Source organism: Rhinatrema bivittatum, chromosome 4 (assembly GCF_901001135.1).
Source record: "Rhinatrema bivittatum chromosome 4, aRhiBiv1.1, whole genome shotgun sequence".
NCBI lineage: Eukaryota > Metazoa > Chordata > Amphibia > Gymnophiona > Rhinatrematidae > Rhinatrema > Rhinatrema bivittatum.
Window position 1 is genome coordinate 286,603,830 of NC_042618.1, and position 20,476 is coordinate 286,624,305.

Here is a 20,476-nt window from a genome sequence, read left to right on the forward strand (position 1 = left end):
TCTTGAGTGATGAACTGAGTACCAGTTTGTACTTTATTGCAGAGGATGTACAAGTAATCAACCATAGAAAGTTGTTAGTGTGATGTGTGTGAAGGAAGTATAGTGTTCTCAAAATTGTGCTCCCCCAATAAGGTATAGAGCAGGGGTACTGAACTACAATTCTCAAGGGCCACAAATTGGCCTGGTTTGCAGGATATTCCTTATGAATATGCATGAGATATATTTGCATGCACCACCTCATTGCATGCAAACCTGTCTTATACATATTCATGAAGGATGTACTGAAACTAGACTGGTTTGTGGCCCTCAAGGATTGCAGTTCAACACCCCTTTTCTAAAGTTTTAGATTTATGGCCTGACGGCATATACACATGCATTTTACGCTTCTTGGATCATTTTAGAGTGGATTCAGTCACTTTGACTGCATCAGGTCAAATCCAGGAGCTGCTTAGATGCAATACTTCATGTCTATCTTTTTCCTACCATGAAGAACAGAGTTTCAGTGTTCTAAGATCCTTTTCTGAGTACCCTGCAATACAGTGGGGGCAGGCACTGCCAACAACTCCTCAGGTGCACCCAGGTATTTGAATAGGTTAAATGAGTATGATCTGGGCTTTCTGAGATGTGCAAATCAAATGGGATAGCTTTCACTATCCTCTGTACAAAATGTAGAATATAGTAAAGATGACAGCAGAAAAATACCAATCAGCCCATCAAGTTTGCCCAGTTAAATTCATCTCCGCACAGCTAATGATTCTGTATATCCCAGCTGCAAGTCAGAGTTTGACAGTGTATAGGATATCACTTCTTATGTAAGAGTTTTTTGTTGTCTTGTTCATTTGTACTCTGTCATCTAGGGAAGAAGAGCATACAAAATTCTCCACTTAGGGACCAGCATACTAAACTTCATTAAAATTGACTGATAATGCACACTGCATTACTGATATTGGTGATGTATTGACATTTGCCTCTAGGGATTAATACAAAGCCTAATGTAGGCTGCTAGGACACCCCAAAACCTACTTTCTGCACTCCTTTCAGGAAAAGGAAGCTGCCCCCCCCAACAGAGCTGTTCATCCATTCTACACCCCCCCCCTCGTGAAGAAAGACCCTCCTCTCACCCGGAACCTGGAAACATCTCCCCCTATCCTCAGGGACACGTTAAGTTTTTACATTACCAGTGGGTTAATGCAAGTTATATTTCCTAACACAATTTGTATTAATACTACTTTTATATTAATGAGCTGTTTTGCATGTTACATAACTCATTAATATTTTCTAAGTGGAGTAAAGAACATGTGTATTAAGGATTATAATGCATTAATGTGCATTATATTGGTGTTAACATGCATTTAAACCTTGTTTTACATACATTGCTCTTAACATACTTTAGCTCATTAGTTCCTTACTTCATATCCAGCATGCCTCTCTTCCCATGTTTAACCACAAGCTAACTATAGGAAATATTTTCTGGTGGGGAAAGTTCCTGCTGGTTATGGACAGGGCTCTGAAGGGAGATGTGAAGACTAGTGCTCAGGCACCACAGATTCTTCAATGGGCTAAACAGATGTCTGCAAAAAAGCCACCCTGGATAAAACAGGTACAGATGGCATGGATTTAATAGTAAACCTGCTTAGAATTAGAAGGTATGGTCACTGTCACAACTATTGGTACCAAGGAGACCAACATACTGTTTACACAGTTGAGGATGATACAGATGTAGATGACAAGCTGCTGTTGACAAAGCTTGGAATGCAATGCTATGTCATCAGAGGCAGGTTGCTGGGCATGATCATGCATGCCAAAGTCCTTGAGACATATGGCTCAGTACCTCAGAGGCACATCAAATGCAGATCAATGTACCTTTCTCTGTTCAAAGCATCTCTAGAAACAAAACAGAGATAGAACTCAAAGGGGACTGAATATTCACAAAGGTTGTATGGAGGAACTACTTGAAATCCAGAGGATGGCCCCTGGGAGACTGGCATGATTCAACCTCAAAGCACGGCTACTGTCTGACACAAAAAAATTTGATCATGTTTCTCCGGTTTTGATGGGATTACATTGGTTGCCGGTTCAGTTCCGCATACAATATAAGTGTCTAACTTTAATACATAAAGCAATTTACGGCATGAATTCAGAATGGCTGAATGCCTCTTTACGTATTCATGTTCCATCACGAAACTTGAGGTCCCTTGGTCAGGCCTTGCTGACCATTCCATCGCCCAAACTGGCTCACCTTAGCTCAGTGAGGGAGAGGTCTCTATCTTTAGCAGGGCCAAAAATGTGGAATTCCTTACCTGCTGAGATCCGGACAGAGGAGGATATCAATAGTTTTAGGAAGCAGATAAAAACCTGGTTATTCGAACAGGCTTTTAGTTTAAAGAATTGATCCCGTTCACCATAGTAGTATAGCTGATAAGATATAATAAGGGACACTAGGGGAAGAAGGATATGAGAGTTGAGGAGGGGAAGGAGGAGAGATGGGTGGGTGGGGGGGAGGAGGGTAGATGGAAGGGTGGAGGGAAGGGGGGTAAATTTGGGAAGACGTGGTAGAAGTGTTGGCTATCACTATGGGACTTGAAAGAGTAGTTTTAATGCATTTTTAGCCAGGTAGCTTTTTAGTTCTAATGTATTTGAGTCATGTAATATGTACAATGATATGTTTTTAGTATATATGTGTTTGAATGTTGCTATTGCAATTTCAATCAATGTAAACCGCCTTGAAATGAATTTGAAAGCCGGTATATAAGGTTGAATAAATAAATAAATAAATAAATAAAGTGAGAAACAGCAGAGTTGCTTACCTGTATCAGGTGTTCTCCCAGGACAGCAGGATGTAGTCCTCACATATGGGTGACGTCAATGGACCAGGCATCGGTTGAGGCATCGGTAAAATTGGACTGGAATCAGTGCCCTCATTGTCTGAAGACCCGGGAATGGTAATCAGGTCTTTCGGAGGCTGCACAGGTTGCTTTGGTATCGGTGGACCAGGTTGTGTTGGCAGGGCACTGATCAGTGTATCCAGCCTGGTTAGCAATGGTGCGAACATCAATGGCTCTGGTGTCAGTGCCAGTATGGGGGCTGGCACAAGTAGATGTAGTTCATAGAGGGCATCGAGCACTACCTGGCGGATAAAACCATCCAGTTCCTCCCTGAAAGCTGGTGTTGATATCGCAGCTACAGGGGGTGCCAGGCTAGGCGCTACTGGCTCCTCCACAGGGATCTGTGGGGGCTCAGTACCCGGCATCAATATCGGTGGGGATCACCTTGGTTGTTCCGGTGTAGACGGTGTAACAGTTCCTCTACCCGTGTCTTCTTCGCAAGCGGCTCGATAGCCATCAAAGCCGATATGGTGTTAGTGCAGGCACCGGGCGTGGACAAAAGGTGCTGGTGATGGTGTTTCCCTCGTTGCTCGGCCCGGTCTTTCCCCAGCGCCGAGGTAGATGTTGTTGATGACTTGGATGGAGTTGGTGACGGAGAGTCACCGCTACCCTGATGTTCCCAGCAGGGTTTTATGATCAATTTTTTCGATGCCGATTGGGTGGACGTCGATGGAACCAGTTGTATTTTAAATAGGGTTTCCATCTTGTCAAGGCGAGCCCGCCTACCCTTTGGAGTCATCTGGGCACACTTTGGGCAAGTAGAGACATTGTGTGAGGAGCCGAGGCACAACACACATTGTGTGAGTCGGTAAATGACATGGTTCGGGGGCATTCCGGACATTTTCTAAAACCTGTTGCCATAATGACAAACGTCGAGACCCAAAAATCATCGGGAGCAATACCGGCCGGGAACAGTGATTTTTACTCACCGGACAACGGAAAATATATATCTCGATGGGAGATCCCTATCAGGGAATATTTTTCTGAATGGAAATTTTAAGATTCTTCCGTGAGGAAAGTTGTGTGAGAATTCTCACAGAGCTCCTAACTGCGAGGCACACTGCAGAGTGGAAAAAAAGAGACTGAAGGGAGAACCCTGTGGCTCGAGGGGTCATGGAATGCTGGGCATATTCAGTGTGCCAGTCAAAAGTTCTAGAAACTGACAGAAAGTTTTCCGTGATAGGGCTCCGTCCGGTGATGTCACCCATATGTGAGGACTACCATCCTGTTTGTCCTGGGAGAATAGATGGTTCTCCAGGTATGTGGCACCTCTACCACAACCAAGCCCTCAAATCCATACAATGAGGAGAAGTGCTGATACATTAAAGCTTGTGCTCAAGATTTAACATTTTCCCACTTCAATTCAAGTCTTACAAACCCCTGCGATGATTTGAGTGGATGAAGCATAATTTGCCCCTGCTCCAGGCTTAACCTCAATGTGAGGTGTCGATGCAGCCTAGGACATATTTGGCAAAACCAAGCCACTAGTACAACCTTGGTTGACTTCTTTGTTTTTTTCCATGGGCTTTGAGGTCAACTTTGATCTGAGCTTACTCACATTGGACAGACAGGCTTGGATTCTCTCCTGTCAGTCCCAAACTGCTCTTGATGAAAAATGAAATTGTATACTTATAGAGAAGACCATAGAAAACACTGAGCAATGACTCAAATATTAAATCATCAAAATAGAAAGAACAATTTCAAGCATATAAATCTTAAAAATATAAATATATAGAAGCAACTTGAGACAACGGTATCAGAAGATTTTTTGATGCTTTTATGTTTTAATTTGCAGGTTCTTGGCCACAATGGGCTTCAACCAGTATCAGTAACCAAGCATTCAATTCACATTATTTACTGACTTCTCAAGTTAGAATCACCCTTTCTACAGTTCCCAGAAAGCCTTTACCAACTTTTATTTAACGTTTAAAAAACACTTGACTAATGAAAATCTCACTCTGATTCCCTTATCTAATATATACTTAGCTTTCAGAAATTCCACTCTTTAAATCCCAACATTGCCAATATTTCAGCATTTTATAACGCCTGCATCAGGGGAGATTTTAAACAAATTCCTCTAGCTAACAGGCATAAACTTATCAGAAAATATGGCGACGTGAATTGAATGCTTGGTTACTGATACTGATTGAAGAGCCTGCAGATGGAAACTTTAAAGCATTAAAAAATCTTCTGGTACCATTGTCTCAAGTTGGTTCAATATATTTATATTTTTAAGATTTATATGCTCAAAATTGTTCTTTCTAGTTTGATGATAGCTATGGAAAAAATGCAATTTGCATGATTTTATAATGCAAAGCTTTTGCACACCATCTTTGCAAGCTTTTCTTTCCTATGGTACAATAGTAAAATATGCAAATTAAATAAAGATATTTGACCTATCCTAAGCTCCACTTATACTCTTTAAGTCATTGCAATATGGCATGCAAGACTCCAACATTTTCAGTATATATCAAAATAAAGAAGAAACATTTTTAAAAAATACAAAAAGCCTTGAAAAGTATCCTTAAAATTATATAACATATGGAGAGCATGATTCTCTCTTCAAAATTTCTCTTTCCCATGTTACCAGTCCTGACAAATTCTCATTATACGTATTTTTGAATAGCCTTATTTCAGAAAAGTTTAACAAATATCAATGATTAGGTGCAATACCAGAATGTTCATCTATCTCCTGTATCTTAAAACTCTATTCCATTGTTTTGTGTTTTACCTCAATCTGCGCTGTATGATTAGCATAATACTTCACGGCTTCATCACCTTCTTCAGGATCAGGCCCTGGTCTTAACATCTGCTGTAAGTTTTTATTGTGGCGAGCCAGCTGAAAAAAGGATACAGATCTTTTATTATTATGTTATTCTTAATTTATTTCCACACAACATTCTCAGAATAAATGTCAATGCCACCTTAGATATCTGAGATGTGCCTTCAAAAGACATGTATGCAACCCCCATAATCTTGGATAAAGCTGTGTCTATGTCACGAGACAATGTTAAAGTGCTGTACAAGTGCCTTCTAAAGCACAAAAGAGTATATTTTTTCAAGTTTTGAGATGTCATTATGCATCAATACCAAAAGTGGTCTCGGATGCTAGAGTGTCAAATAAGTACGTATCTCTCAGTTTATGTTATATTACTGAATGTTTGTTTTTGTCTAAGGGCATGAAAATTATTTATTTAATAAGGATGTTATATTGAACCCTGCAGACAGCAAGCTATTTGGACCTGCAGGCTATAAATATTTCTAAATAAATAAATACCTAAAATATAAGATAGTTGTCCATGGATGAATTTTTCATTGTCACTGATCATGAGTAAGAGAAAAACTTTCTAGTCCTGATGAAGCCACTAGAAATTCTTCCTCTAATAAGATAATATTAAATGTAAGAGGGCAATTTTCAGAAGTGATTTACCAGGGTAAATTGGCAACTGAAAATTGCCTAGCCCTTTTCTGGATAAAAGTGCACATGAGAAACAACCCAATGCATAGGTTTAGCTGGGTAAAAAGTAGGGAGGCCCGGGACATATTTAGATTGTAAGCCATCTGGGGATAGGGAAATACCTACAGTACCTGAATGTAATCCACTTTGAAGTACTGAAAAAAGTGTGAAAAGTGGAATGAACAAGAAAAGCTCATTCCCAGGGAGGAATGAACAAGAAAAGCTAAGTAGATCGGGAACACATCAGTAAAATATTCATTAATGATATTTAATAAATAGACGGAGAGTGAGAAGTAACGGCAAAAAAGACGCGGAAGGCGTTGGAGGTTTAAACACACATGAATTGGATAGCCGTCTTTTTAGCTTTATTTATATGAAACGTTGTTGCCACATTTACAACGTTGAAAGAAATGCAATAAGCGACAAGTCATGAATTTGATTGAAACTAAATGTTGTCGCCATATTTACAACGCTGAGGGTTGCTGAGCGGGAATATGCCATTTAATTTGAGTGTTAAACTTTAAATTTGAAGAGACATCTGTAACAAGCGACAGGTTATGAACTTGATTGAAATGAAAGGTAGTCACCATATTTACAATGCTGAAAGAAATGGGTTGCTGAGTGCGAATTTGCCATTAAATAAGAGCGACAAACTTTAAATTTGAGGAAACATCTACAATAAGTGATGAGTTATGAACTTGATTGAAGTAATAGCAGTGTTTTATAAATTATCGATGGAGTTTGAAGTGTTCAAACTCCATCGATAATTTATAAAACACTGCTATTACTTCAATCAAGTTCATAACTCATCACTTATTGTAGATGTTTCCTCAAATTCAGACAGGCTAAGCTACACCATTTACAAAAAGAATTTTTATATGAAAGATTTGTTTTCACATTAAAAAAGTCACATAAAAAAATAACAAAAACAAATATAAAAAAATCACAGGTAGGAGGGAGGTCAGTTCATGGTTACTATTGAAAATACACTGCATACAAGGCCATAGTGGCATGTTGCAGATGATGTATGAAACCTTCCTCTTCCTACTTTAAATATTTTTGTGATGTGGTGGAAGAAAAAATTTTTTTTGATGTGGTGGGGAATATAGAGTTGTTGTAATTTATACAGTAGTCCTTATCAGTAGCGGGGATTGATTGATTATATATTGTTTAATTTGTTGGCATCGATTTTAGATGATGTTTTTTGTTTATGGCAAGGTCCTTACAAAACTATTAGATCATCGATGGATTAATTCAATTGATCCTAATCTGCAATTTTCTTTGGAATGTAATCAGAGTCATCTTTCATATTTGGATATTGATGTTTCCATAGTATTGGAGAGAACTGTCAACTCTATTTTTAGGAAGTCAGCAGAATGTAATAATCTTTTGAGATATGAGAGTTTTCACCTACGACGTTTAAAACAGGGTCTACCCATCAGTGAATTTCTATGTCTCTGTAGATTGTGCTCCACTGATGATGATTTCAGGAGACAAGCAGTGAATATGAAATTGAGATTTCTACAATGTGGATATCCTCGCTGAGTTATCTCGAAAGCATATAAACAGGCTTTATATGCTAATAGACCTTTGTTGCTTCAATATCAAAGTTCTAATCAAGATGATCGTTTGAAATATGTTTTACGTTATTCTGAGAGGGTCTGATTATTAGGAAATTTTGACATAGAGGTAGATCTTAAAAAAGTACGCGCGCGTGTACTTTTGTTCGCGTAACAGGCGCAAACAAAAGTATGCCGGATTTTATAAGATACTCGCGTATCTTATAAAATCCAGCTTTTGGCCTGTGCCGGGGACTCGGGACCGTCCTCCCGGCCCGCCCCCGGCCCGCCCCCTGACCCCCGGACATGCCCCCGGGCACACCCCCGGCCTGCCGACACGCCCCCTCCTGCCCCTTTTACGAAGCCCCGGGACTTACTCGCGTCCTGGGGCTTTGCGTGCGCCGGCAGCCTATGCAAAATAGGTGCGCTGGCACGTGTAAATCCGGCAGGATTTACGCACGCAGGGCTTTTAAAATCTACCCCATAGTGTACAATGGCATGATGTTTTTCATTCTCATGGAGTAGAAATATTAAAGAGAGTGTCATGAGGGCAGTACCACCAAAATGCAATGTGTAAAAACAAACAAAAGAAAAGCACATGCAGTGATGCCCCCTCCAAAAGTTCCAACAATAACATTGCCCCAGCCCCCCAATCCCAAAATTTCCAACAATAACACTGATTTGAACCCGGAACCCCACCCTTCTAAAGTGCATCCAAAAAGAACACAAGGAATTTTAGCCACATTGAGGTGTGGCGTTGCTGGGACCATGTTTAAACTTTGGAGGAAAATCAAGTACATACAGTAGATGACATTTTCTTATCTTTGCATTAACATTTTCAACAATAGTCTACTTGCAAAAAAGCAGGTACAAGTGACCATGTGTATTTTGTATCCATGGCATGTTTCAGAGCAAAAGGAACTGTTACAAAGCAATAGGTAAAAAGTACATGCAGTCTTTGTCCCAATATGGACAATGGAAAATTGTTCCCCATCTATGACTACATTGCTTTCTAACTTTAATGTCTTTGCCAAAAGTCTGTTAGTCACTCCAGTGGAGACTGAAGTGCAGCACCCTTTTCCAAGGCAACTCACATCTTCCCTTCTTTTACCCACATGACAGCCAATGCTGGGCCCCTACTTTTACGGTCCGAGGTACTGATACACAGACAATAGGGAAAGGACACAGGATTTCTTCTACAGCCAAGCCCAAAAGCAAAGCACATTGAAGCAGCAATGACTGAGCTATCAAGAAGGATGCTCACCTCCTAAAAATGCTGCTATCAGTAGTTTTGTTATGGGTTAGCCAGTTGCTTGGTTTTAATTAATATTACTACCCTTAAACAGGCCTGGCACAACCAGTTGTGCATACCGTGCATTTGCAAGGGGTGGCACACTCTGAGTGGCAGCGGGCCGGTGGCAGCAGAAAAGGCCACAGGCGGAAAGAGAGAAGCCGCCAGCAGCTAAAGAAGAGAGGTCGCAGGTGGCTGAAGGAGAGAGGCTGCCAGCAGAGCTTAACCCACCCCAGCAGCAAGGAAAAAGAGAGGCTGCCGGCAGCTGAAGGTGAGGCCCTTGTTGTTTATTTGTGTGCACGCATGCATGCCCACTCACAACTTCCGCTCTCCCCCTCAAGCAGGAAGACCGTTGGGCCATGGTGGAGCGCATCCACCATTGCTTGATGACAATAGAAGGCCTTGTATGTATATGTGTGAGCTTGTATGTTTGCGTAAGTGAGAGCCTGTGTGTATCTAAGGGCATATGTGTATATGTCTGTGTGAGAGCATCTGTTTGTGTCTGTATTAGAGCCTGTGTGTGTATATGTGAAAGCCTATGTGCCTGTGAATGTGTCTGTGAGAGCCTGTGTGCTTGTGTCTGTGTTTGTGAAAATTTGTGTGCCGGTGAGAGCCTATGTGTCACATATAGGCTCTCACAGGCACACACTCACACATACATAATGTATGTGTGAGGGAGAAAGAACCTGTGTATGTGAGAGAGAGAATGTGTGAGCAAATGAATGTGTTATTGTGCATGTGAATGAGAGAGAAGATAAAATCCACAATGATCCCAGGTATGGAGGAGCAGCAGATTTTAAAATTCTTATTAGTTTTAATTATTGGGTGTAATTTGATGTTTCAGCTCTTTTGAAATATTTAATTTTTTTGGGGGGGGAATAGAACATTTTTTAATTATTGGATTTTTTATTCATCAGATGTGAAATATTTTATCAGTGTTTGGGAAATTTTGGATATTCTTATTCATTAACTGGATTTAAATATTTCTTTTTATGAATATGATTTTACTATTATGATTGATGCTTTATATTTCTTGATTTTATTATTTAATCTTTTATGAAGAATGGTAATGCTCCTGTTTTTCCATTGTTGCTCTACATGTAGAGGCTGACTTGTTATGGGTTCTAGTTCAGTTCTTCTCAGCATGTTTCTGTTTCTACTTTCTGATCTCTTCATTTTGTATTTGCTGAGGGTCTGTCTATGTTCTGCATATGTGAGGGAGGTGAGGAGTGGGGGTATGTCAGCTTTTAAAAATATATATTGCAGGAGAGAGCTGGGCTTTATTTGATGGGCTGGGACAGAGACTGAATGGAATCGTGGGGGGCAGCACAGTAATGTTCGCACAGAGCAGCAAAAAACCTAACACCAGCCCTGCCCTTAACATAAGGTTTGGGGTAACCTGCACAGAGTGGCAGGTTACTACCACTAATAGAAACATGGGGTAATCTGATCTCTGGAGGCTAGAGTGGCAAACTTGGAGGAGCTGAGGCAGACAGAGAGGGACATTGTAGCCAAGTCCCAAATCCAGTCTAGCAGCCTCAGTGCTGCCTTGGATCAGAAAGGTCTCCCAGTTGGAGAATATCACCCAGGTGTAGCAGGAAGAGATCCTGTAGCAAGGACCTGCTCTCCAGGTGATGTATTGTCCTTTTGTCCTCTCGCTCTGAGGACAAGTCTCCCAGGACTACTGCCCAGGAGGGAAGAGTTAGGCCAGCCATCATAGTTGGTGATTGAATTATTAGAAATGTAGAGAGCAGGGTAGCTGGTGGATGTGAGGACCACCTGGTAACTTGCCTGCCTGGTGTGAAGGTGGCAGACCTCACACATCACCTAGATAGGATTATACACAGTGCTGGGGAGGAGCCGGCTGTTGAGGTACATGTGGGCATCAATGACATAGGAAAATGTGGGAGAAAGATTCTGGAAGCTAAAGTTAGAATTTTAGGTAGAAAGCTGAAATCCAGAACCTCCAGGGTGGCATTCTATGAAATGCTTCCTGTTCCATGAGCAGGTCCCCAGAAGCAGGCAGAATTCCAGAGTTTCAATGCCACCCGCACCGCGGAGCGGGATACACCAGGGAACTCCTCCTCTAGATGAACACTTCTCAGAGGTAGATCCAGTAGTGGCCCACAGTGTGGGGTATGCAGAGAATCAGCACTGATGTTGGTAAGAGAAGTGCAGGAGGTCAGCAGAGCAGAATAGATGAGGGTACTCACTCCAAAGTATAGAAGCAGGTATGCTGAGGTGAGCATGGTAGTGGACTGAGGCACGGGGTACACCGAAGGTTCCGTCAGCAAGATAGTAGTAAACGAGTAGGGTACTCACAAGGCTGAACAAGGCTGGGTCCCAATATGAGTAGATGGATTCTCCAGGCAGGAAGGCCCTCTAAGGAGCAGATAGCCAGAACGCGACAAGGCCCCCGAGGAGCGGGTACCTAAAGCGTTCAAGACCCGAGTGCAGGAATGAGTTCAGAGTAGCGAATAGCGAAGCATCTCCAAGAGGAGTGGAATTCAGCAAGAAGGAAGTCCTTGTTAACTTGTAGGAAGCAAAGTCTGAATGGTTTAAATACACTGGCAGGTGGCGTCATGTGGAGGGGACGCCCCCGAGGTTCCCGCCATGACGTGTTTAAGAGAGGGTCTGGCGTGCGCGCGCATGCCCTAGGTAAATCCCCAATTCAAGATGGTGGACAGGATCAACCACGCTGTCCTGGGGATGCCGGGGAAGGCGGCGTTTGCAGGCAGATTGCCATCCTTCCAAGAATCGCTGGTGCAGGAAAAAAGGAGGTGAGCACCAGAGGTCGCAGCCATCTGCGACCGATGGGCGCAACACCCACTGATCCGATGTTATTTTGAACCACCTATAGAAACATAGAAACATAGAAATGACGGCAGAAGAAGACCAAACGGCCCATCCAGTCTGCCCAGCAAGCCATGCACTTTTATTTCTTCCTCTTACTTGTTACGCTTGGCTCTTAGTACCTTTCAGTCCCATTTCCCTTCCACCCCACCATTAATGTAGAGAGCAGTGCTGAAACTGCATCCAATTGAATACGTAGCTTAGTTATGGGTAGTAACCGCCTCAATAAGCAAGCTACACCCATGCTTCTGTTCACTCGACTATGTAAATTAGTCCTTGTTGGTTGTTGTCTACATATATAGATACTCTTTTCTACATTGCCCCTGCCGTTGAAGCAGAGAGCTATGCTGGCTATGCGTTGAAAGTGAAGTAACAGACTTTCTCCCCTGCTGTTGAAGCAGAGAGCTATGCTGGCTATGCGTTGAAAGTGAAGTAACAGACTTTCTCCTCTGCCGTTGAAGCAGAGAGCTATGCGCTGAAAGTGAAGTATCAGACATTCTCCCCTGCCGTTGAAGCAGAGAGCTGTGCTGGCTATGCATTGAAAGTGAAGTAACAGACTTTCTCCCCTGCCGTTGAAGCAGAGAGCTGTGCTGGATATGCGTTGAAAGTGAAGTGGGGAGAGAGAGATAAAAGAGAGAGAGGCGCCCCATATCTCCTGTTTCTGGGGGTGGGTCAGCAAACCTTCATTGGGAGGCTCATTAGGTTCCACTACCCAAGCCCGCGCCCTGCCTGGGCTGTCTAGGACGAAAGGACAGAGACCTACCAAAAGGCCGAGTCATCTGAAAGGTCGCGCCTCTGTAGGGTTGAAAACACTTGGAACCTCTGGTACAACCCCTCATGACAAAGGGGTGCAAGGAACCAAGGAACCTGGGATTCACCCCACTTACTGGACAGGTTCTCTAACTTGCTCCAAACAAGAGCGAGCCTTCAAAGGGCAATTTCATAATATTAGCCTTGGAGGTCACATCAGCCGACCAATTCCTCAGCCAAAACTGATACCTGGCCACTATTACTAAAGTCACCCCTCTGGCTGAGGTGCAGACCAAATTGCAGCCCCCATCTGCTAAAAAGGCAGCGGCTGTCTCCATAACTGCCCTAGAATTCACTCCAGAGTCATCGACACCCTGAGAAAGAAGTAAACAAGAGCAAGCCACCAGGGAACAGCAAGCAGCTATCTGCAAGGTCATTGCCATTGCTTCAAACGCTTGCTGAAGAATGACCTCAATTCTCATATCATGCACATCCTTCACGGATGCTCCTCCCTCCACGGGGATAGTCTTCTCAGAGATGGCACAAACAAGCACATCCACGTTTGGAAAATGCACATGCTCTCTAACCACTGGATCCAGGGTGTTCGGGTCATCCAAAGCCGACCCCCTTTGAAATTTGCCTCCGGGGCGTCCCACTCAAGATCAATCAATTCTTGAATGGCCTCCATACAAAGAAGCCATAATGGGAATTTTCTTAGGTTCAGACATTGAATCTGCCCCAGGTACTCCCAGCATCTTCAACGTCTGGGAAATCAAAGCCGGTAACTCATCTCCATGAAAGACTGCAACATAGTCCTATATGGTTCCAGTCTTGGAGGAATTTCCCCATCCTCCAGAGAGCCAGGATGGCCTCATCATAAGTAGCATCCAGATTTCTATCAGGAGAATCTGCTGCCAATCTAGTTGTACTTCGGTGCTTAACAGTAGCACTGGACGAGTGAGAGGCCATCGCCTGTAATTCTGACCTGGAAGGATTGAATGGGGCTGAGGAGTATGCCTGAAGAAAGGATTGCAATCCTTGAAAAAAATTCTACCCAAGAGAAGGCAGAAGGATCCATGCCAAAACCAAAAGGCACCTGTGCAACACCCTCTGAGCTATTGTCCCCCGGTGACAAACTAATTAAGGGAGCTCCAAGCTCAGGCGTCCCTCCTGACATGTCCTTACCTAGGCCATCATCACGCTGAGAAGAACCAGGTTTAGAAAAATCAGAAGAAAGTGTTCTAAACATGAAAATCACAGAACATATAGAAAGACATGGTTTAATGGAACAAAGTCAGCATGGCTTGTTCTTAGAGATTGCCTCACAAATCTGCTTCACTTTTTTGAAGGAGTTAATAAACATGTGGATAAAGGTGAACCGGTAGATGTAGTGTACTTGGATTTTCAGAAGGCATTTGACAAAGTTCCTCATGAGACGCTTCTAGGAAAAATAAAAAGTCATGGGATAGGTGGCAATGTCCTTTCGTGGATTACAAACTGGCTAAAAGACAGGAAACAGAGAGTAGGATTAAATGGACAATTTTCTCAGTGGAAGGGAGTGGGCAGTGGAGTGCCTCAGGGATCTGTATTGGGACCCTTACTTTTCAATATATTTATAAATGATCTGGAAAGAAATACGACAAGTGAGGTAATCAAATTTGCGGATGATACAAAACTGTTCAGAGTAGTTAAATCACAAGCAGATTGTGACAAATTGCAGGAAGACCTTGTGAGGCTGGAAAATTGGGCATCAAAATGGCAGATGAAATTTAATGTTGAGACGTGCAAGGTGATCCATATAGGGAAAAATAACCCATGCTATAGTTACACAATGTTAGGTTCCATATTAGGTGCTACAACCCAAGAAAGAGATCTAGGTGTCATAGTGGATAACACATTGAAATAGTCGGTTCAGTGTGCTGCAGCAGTCAAAAAAGCAAACAGAATGTTGGGAATTATTAGAAAGGGAATGGTGAATAAAACGGAAAATGTCATAATGCCTCTGTATCGTTCCATGGTGAGACCGCACCTTGAATACTGTGTACAATTCTGGTCGCCGCATCTGAAAAAAGATATAATTGCGATGGAGAAGGTACAGAGAAGGGCTACCAAAATGATAAGGGGAATAGAACAGCTCCCCTATGACGAAAGACTAAAGAGGTTAGGACTTTTCAGCTTGGAGAAGAGATGGCTGAGGAGCGATATGATAGAAGTGTTTAAAATCATGAGAGGTCTAGAACGGGTAGATGTGAATCGGTTTTTTACTCTTTCGGATAATAGAAAGACTAGGGGGCACTCCATGAAGTTAGCATATGGCACATTTAAAACGAATCGGAGAAAGTTCTTTTTCACTCAACGCATAATTAAACTCTGGAATTTGTTGCCAGAAGATGTGGTCAGTGCAGTTAGTGTAGCTGTGTTTAAAAAAGGATTTTTGGAGAAGAAGTCCATTACCTGCTATTAATTAAGTTGACTTAGATAATAACCACCACTATTACTAGCAACGGTAACATGGAATAGACTTAGTTTTTGGGTAATTGCCAGGTTCTTATGGCCTGGATTGGCCACTATTGGAAACAGGATGCTGGGCTTGATGGACCCTTGGTCTGACCCAGTATGGCATGTTCTTATGTTCTTATTCCCCCTGAACCTCTAAGCAGTGCTGGCATAAGTTAGAAGACACTCCACATAGATGCCCGAATATGACAGGCAGCACAGAGGGAAAGGCACTTAGGTTTCTTAGCCACAGGCACCATTAGTCTGTCAGTATGCTTAACAGGCAACTGAAGGTGTGTATCGAGCTGAATTCATGATGCAAAATTTAGGGATACAAAATTTAGGCGTCCCAAGGCTAGGCATTGCAAACCTAAGCACACTTCCGCTGTGCCAAACTTTAATCACACAATCAATGCATCCCAGATTGTGCGCACAGGCAGTGGGCCCAAAAGAAAATGGGTGCAGCCTCATGCACAGAAAAAAAAGCACATGAAAACGTTGTCGCGGTATACCACGCAGTGCACAGAAAGAAAGCCTAACAGCGGGGCCCAGCCCACGAGGCAGCTCAAGTCCCTTCATTTCCCATGGGAGCAGGAACGGCATGCCAAGCATGGATACTGGAGGAAGGCCTACAGCAATCCTTCTACTCTATCTGTCTTTCTCCTCTTTTTATTTTTTTTAATCTTACCTGAGCTTAGCCTTTCCCAGCTGAGTGCAGAGATGGTCTCTGGCTGTGGGGGGGAGAGGGCATACACCGTCACCGCCATGGTCAGCTTTCTGCAGCTGCTGCCTTTCAGCTGTTTTAATCAGCTAAGTTCCTGTCGGCTGAGAAAACCAGCTACTGGACCAAGGCACTCATCTGAGGGACCACAGAAATCACCTCAGGAATTCTCAACTGGGGGAAGATTGGGGCAAATTAAATTTCCTATTATTTCTCCTCTAAAATTTGAAACCATCCCCAGTAGGGAAATGCAAGTCCAACATCTGCTGGAGACAGATAATACTGGCAGGCTGATGTCACTTCTCAAGTATAAATACTGTGACGTCAGTTTGTTCCATCTCCATCTGCTGACAGAGGTGCATAACCCACTGCTCCTGAATTCATCTGTCTGCGTTCTAGGAACTATGTTTATTTTGGCTTGTTCTTATGTGAGCTATGATAAACTGGGAAACCTCTGGTTTTTGCTCATTTACGGAATACAAAAACACATACGTTGAATAATAAATTTCAGATCACCATTTGTTCCCATTATTTTCTAAATCCAGCATATAATTTTGTTACTTTAGAATATAAGGTACAGAAAGTAGAAGTAAATTCAGTATTTCTAATCTCATAATACTTTCTATTTTGACTTTATTTGAGGATCACAAGAGAGCCTGAGAGCCATAGAAATAGTCATTCATTCAGAATATCTATTAGATGCTGAATCTACTGAGAGAACTAAATCTTAATTTAGTTATACTGGAAAATATTGGAGCTGGTTGCAGTGGTTTTTTAATGCAGTGTTCTCACTATGACCTTTGCACATATTTATGTCTTTCTGTGCACAACTGGTCAGACACTTACAAGAATATCTTTTACTTCTGGTAAAGCCAACCACAGAAATGATAGGAAAAGAGAAATGCAGAACCTCCTCCCATCCCCAGCGCTCTTAGAGGAATCAAGACAAAAATGAAAGTGTAAGTGCACCAAACTTAACTGTCTACACAGAATCAAAATAGATTGAGAAAAGGAACCAGAAACTACTACAGATTCTGGTACTACTAAGCAGAAGACCTGAAACAAGTGGCTACCTTGAAAAAAAGGAAGCAATCTGGATATGCCATAAACACATGCAAAAAAGAGCTCTATGACAAAGGTGTGCTATTGATATTAATAACTAAATAATGGTATAAAAATGCAAAATACATCACTTTTCAATCTACATATCATAGCTTTTAGACCTTTTTTTCTGTCTCCTACCCCCTGCTCAGCATTCCATTCTCCCTTTCACCTCCTCCCCCAGCTCATTTCCACACTCTGTCACACCCCTTAACAGACCGATCCTTGTCCAGTCCCTCTGGGTCCTTCACTCCTACTCCCCACTCCTCTGCACCTAGTCTCTCAGCTCCAGCCCATCTAACACAGCCTCACTCATACTCCCATCCAATCACAAAGGCTCTGCTCTTACCATATCCCTGAATAACCATTCTCCAAACCTTCATCCCTTACACCCACGTCCCTGCGCCTTCTCAGACCTTCTATTTTGTCCCTTTTGTCTCTTTGGACTTTTCTCCCCCCCCCCCCCCCCATCCCCACCTCCCCACACCTATCCATATCCCAAGTTTTCTCTCCCACTCCCCAGCTCTCTCCCCTTGCTCCCATTTGTAGTCTTTGCTCTCTCTGACACCTGGTCCTATCTCTCTCCCTCCTTTACCACTATCAAGGTACTTTCTCTTTCTACCCTTTCCTTATCCATCATCTGCCAGTGTTGTCACCCTCTTCATATCTCTAATCCCTATCTGGGTCCTCTCTCACTCTCCAACCTGGATCCTTCTTCCCTCTGTTGATCTCCTTTCCTCCCAAGCCCCCAAAAGCTCTTCCATCCACCCTCAAAATCTACCCCTATCCCCTGAACCCTGGTGCATTCTGGCCTTCCCTTCCCCCAACCTACCTGGGCTCCCTTGCCAGTCCCATCAGTGTATTGCTACTGATGTACTTCCCCTTCCATCGATGCTGGCCTCTCCTACATGGTTCAAACTATAAATCAGTGCTTTGAACCCTGTGGTGGTCCATAGAGCTATATGGAGCATGCATGGTTCAAACAGCTGATCTGTTTGAACCATGCAGATGAGAACAATGGCTGCAGGAGGAGGAGTGCATTAGATGTGCCAGGCCACTGCTCTCCTGTTACTAGTGCCAGACTATGGGAAAAGGGGGCCAGAACTGGGGTGATATGTCTTTTTTAGGTAGGGTGTCTTGCCATTCCCTAGCAAAGCCTATGGTTATATGGCATTGTTCTCTCAGGTGTTTAATCTCCAACTGGCAAATTACAGTATAATTGGCAGCAGGGGCAGATTCCCAATGACGGACCGGCCCAGGGATTCGCCGCCCTGGCCAACCCCGGAGATATCACGTGATCTGCCGAGTGCGGTTGTGACAGAGCCGTGCTCAGCAGACCACGTGACTAGAGCGACCGGCCCACCAGGGGATGCCCGATCCCCCGATAGGCCAATCTGCCCCTGATTGGCAGGGAAATAAGCTGCAATCTTCCTCATGATCCTACATACCAAGTACATACCGTACTTGGTATGTAGGATCATCACTCTCACCAACACTCTTCAATGTATACCTCCTCCCCCTTTGCCATTTACTCTCCAACCTCAATCTCACCTACTACCTCTTTGCGGATGACATTCAGATACTTATCCCTATCACCGAATCTCTTCAAAGAACCATCACCCATTGGAAAGACTGCCTACAATCAATCAAAAACCTACTCTCCAGCCTAAACCTAGTCCTGAATGCCAACAAAACAGAGATGCTAATTATCTCTCACGAAGCCATGTTCAACACAACATTCCCTACACCATCCTCCACATTAAACATAGAGTTCGCCACAGATGTCAGAGACCTAGGAATATGGTTGGACAACCAACTAAACCTAAAAAAATTTATAAACAACACCACTAAGGACTGCTTTTATAAACTACAAGTCCTCAAAAAGCTAAAACCTCTTCTTCACTTCAGCGACTTCCGACTAGTACTGCAATCCATCATCTTAACAAAACTCGACTACTGCAACTCCATCCTTCTTGGACTCCCCGCTAGCACCATCAAACCCCTCCAGATGGTCCAGAACGCCGCTGCCAGAATACTCACGAACACCAATAAGAGAGATTATATCACCCCTGTCCTATGCAGTCTACACTGGCTACCCATCAAATACAGGATTCAGTTCAAAACACTCACCATCATTCACAAAGCTATAAACAACATCGCGCCCATCACATTAAAGACACAACTTCGAGCCCACACATCTTCCAGACCCATCAGAAGCGCTTACAAAGGTTCTCTGTATGCACCACCAGCAAAATCACTATTAAGAAAAAGAGCACTATCAACAGCAGGTCCTCACCAATGGAACGCACTTCCACCAGACCTACGCCTTGAACCCAGACTACCCGAGTTTAAAAAACAACTAAAAACTTGGCTCTTTAGACAAGCGTTTCCAGACTCATAATGCAACCAGGCTTCACAACCCCTTCCTTTACCCTCCACTCCCTCACTAACTGTTTCCAACTTATTTTGAAGCCTCTTACTTTGTTCTATTTATTTGACTATTTATTTGTTTATTCTGTTTATCTGTTCTGTTTATTTAACTATTTAAGCCTTGTTTAACTGTTTCAATGCTTCAATGTAAAATGTAAAAGTTCTAATGCTATGTAATGGAAAGTATATCTAATTGTTTTAATGTTAAAACTGTTACAATGTAAAAAGCCCCGGCCAAACAAGTCCCGGGCGAGTTCCCGTTCTCTGTAAACCGGACTGATTTGTATCTAATACAGGAATTTCGGTATAGAAAAATAATAAATAAATAAATAAATAAATAAATCATCATCAACGGTTGTGGCTGCAGGATCCGGAGGTGTACGGTGATACCGGGAGAGGACCACAGGCTTGAGCAGTGAGGCGTGAAACACGTTGTGTACTCTGAAAGAAGAGGGTAGCCGAAGCCGATACGATACCAATCCCACTCATTCAGCCACTCGAAACGGACCACAAAACTTTGGTGCAAATCTTCATGAGGGAAGTTGAAGATGCAGATTCTTCGTACTTAGCCAGACTCTATCCCCAGGCTGGAATGTGGGAGCTGGCTGGCGATGGTGATCGGCCGTCTGCTTAGCCCTTGCGGCCGCACGGAGAAGCTGTTTTCGTGTCATGTGCCACAAAGCCTGGAGTTGCTGGGCCGTTACTTGAACAGCAGGTGAGGCACTGGGAGCCTCTAACGGGAGCGGAGGTCGTAACGGCTTACCATATACCAGATGAAACGGAGATTTGCAGGTGGCAGCATGGACCTGGTTGTTATATGCGAATTCGGCCCAGGGCAAGAGCTCAGACCAATTGTCTTGCCTCTCATTAATGAAAGCCCGGAGATAGGCTTTTAGAGTCCTGTTCATCCTCTCGGTCTGTCCGTTGCTTTGT

At 43.1% G+C, this 20,476-nt stretch overlaps 1 protein-coding gene across 1 annotated transcript in view; it reads right to left on the reverse strand.

The window, feature by feature from the left end:
• ITPR2 (inositol 1,4,5-trisphosphate receptor type 2) overlaps positions 1–20,476 on the reverse strand; it is a 1,380,003-nt gene that overhangs the window by 292,243 nt on the left and 1,067,284 nt on the right. The window contains 1 exon segment of the mRNA XM_029597493.1: positions 5,617–5,724. Coding sequence (XP_029453353.1) covers positions 5,617–5,724 — 108 coding nt within the window.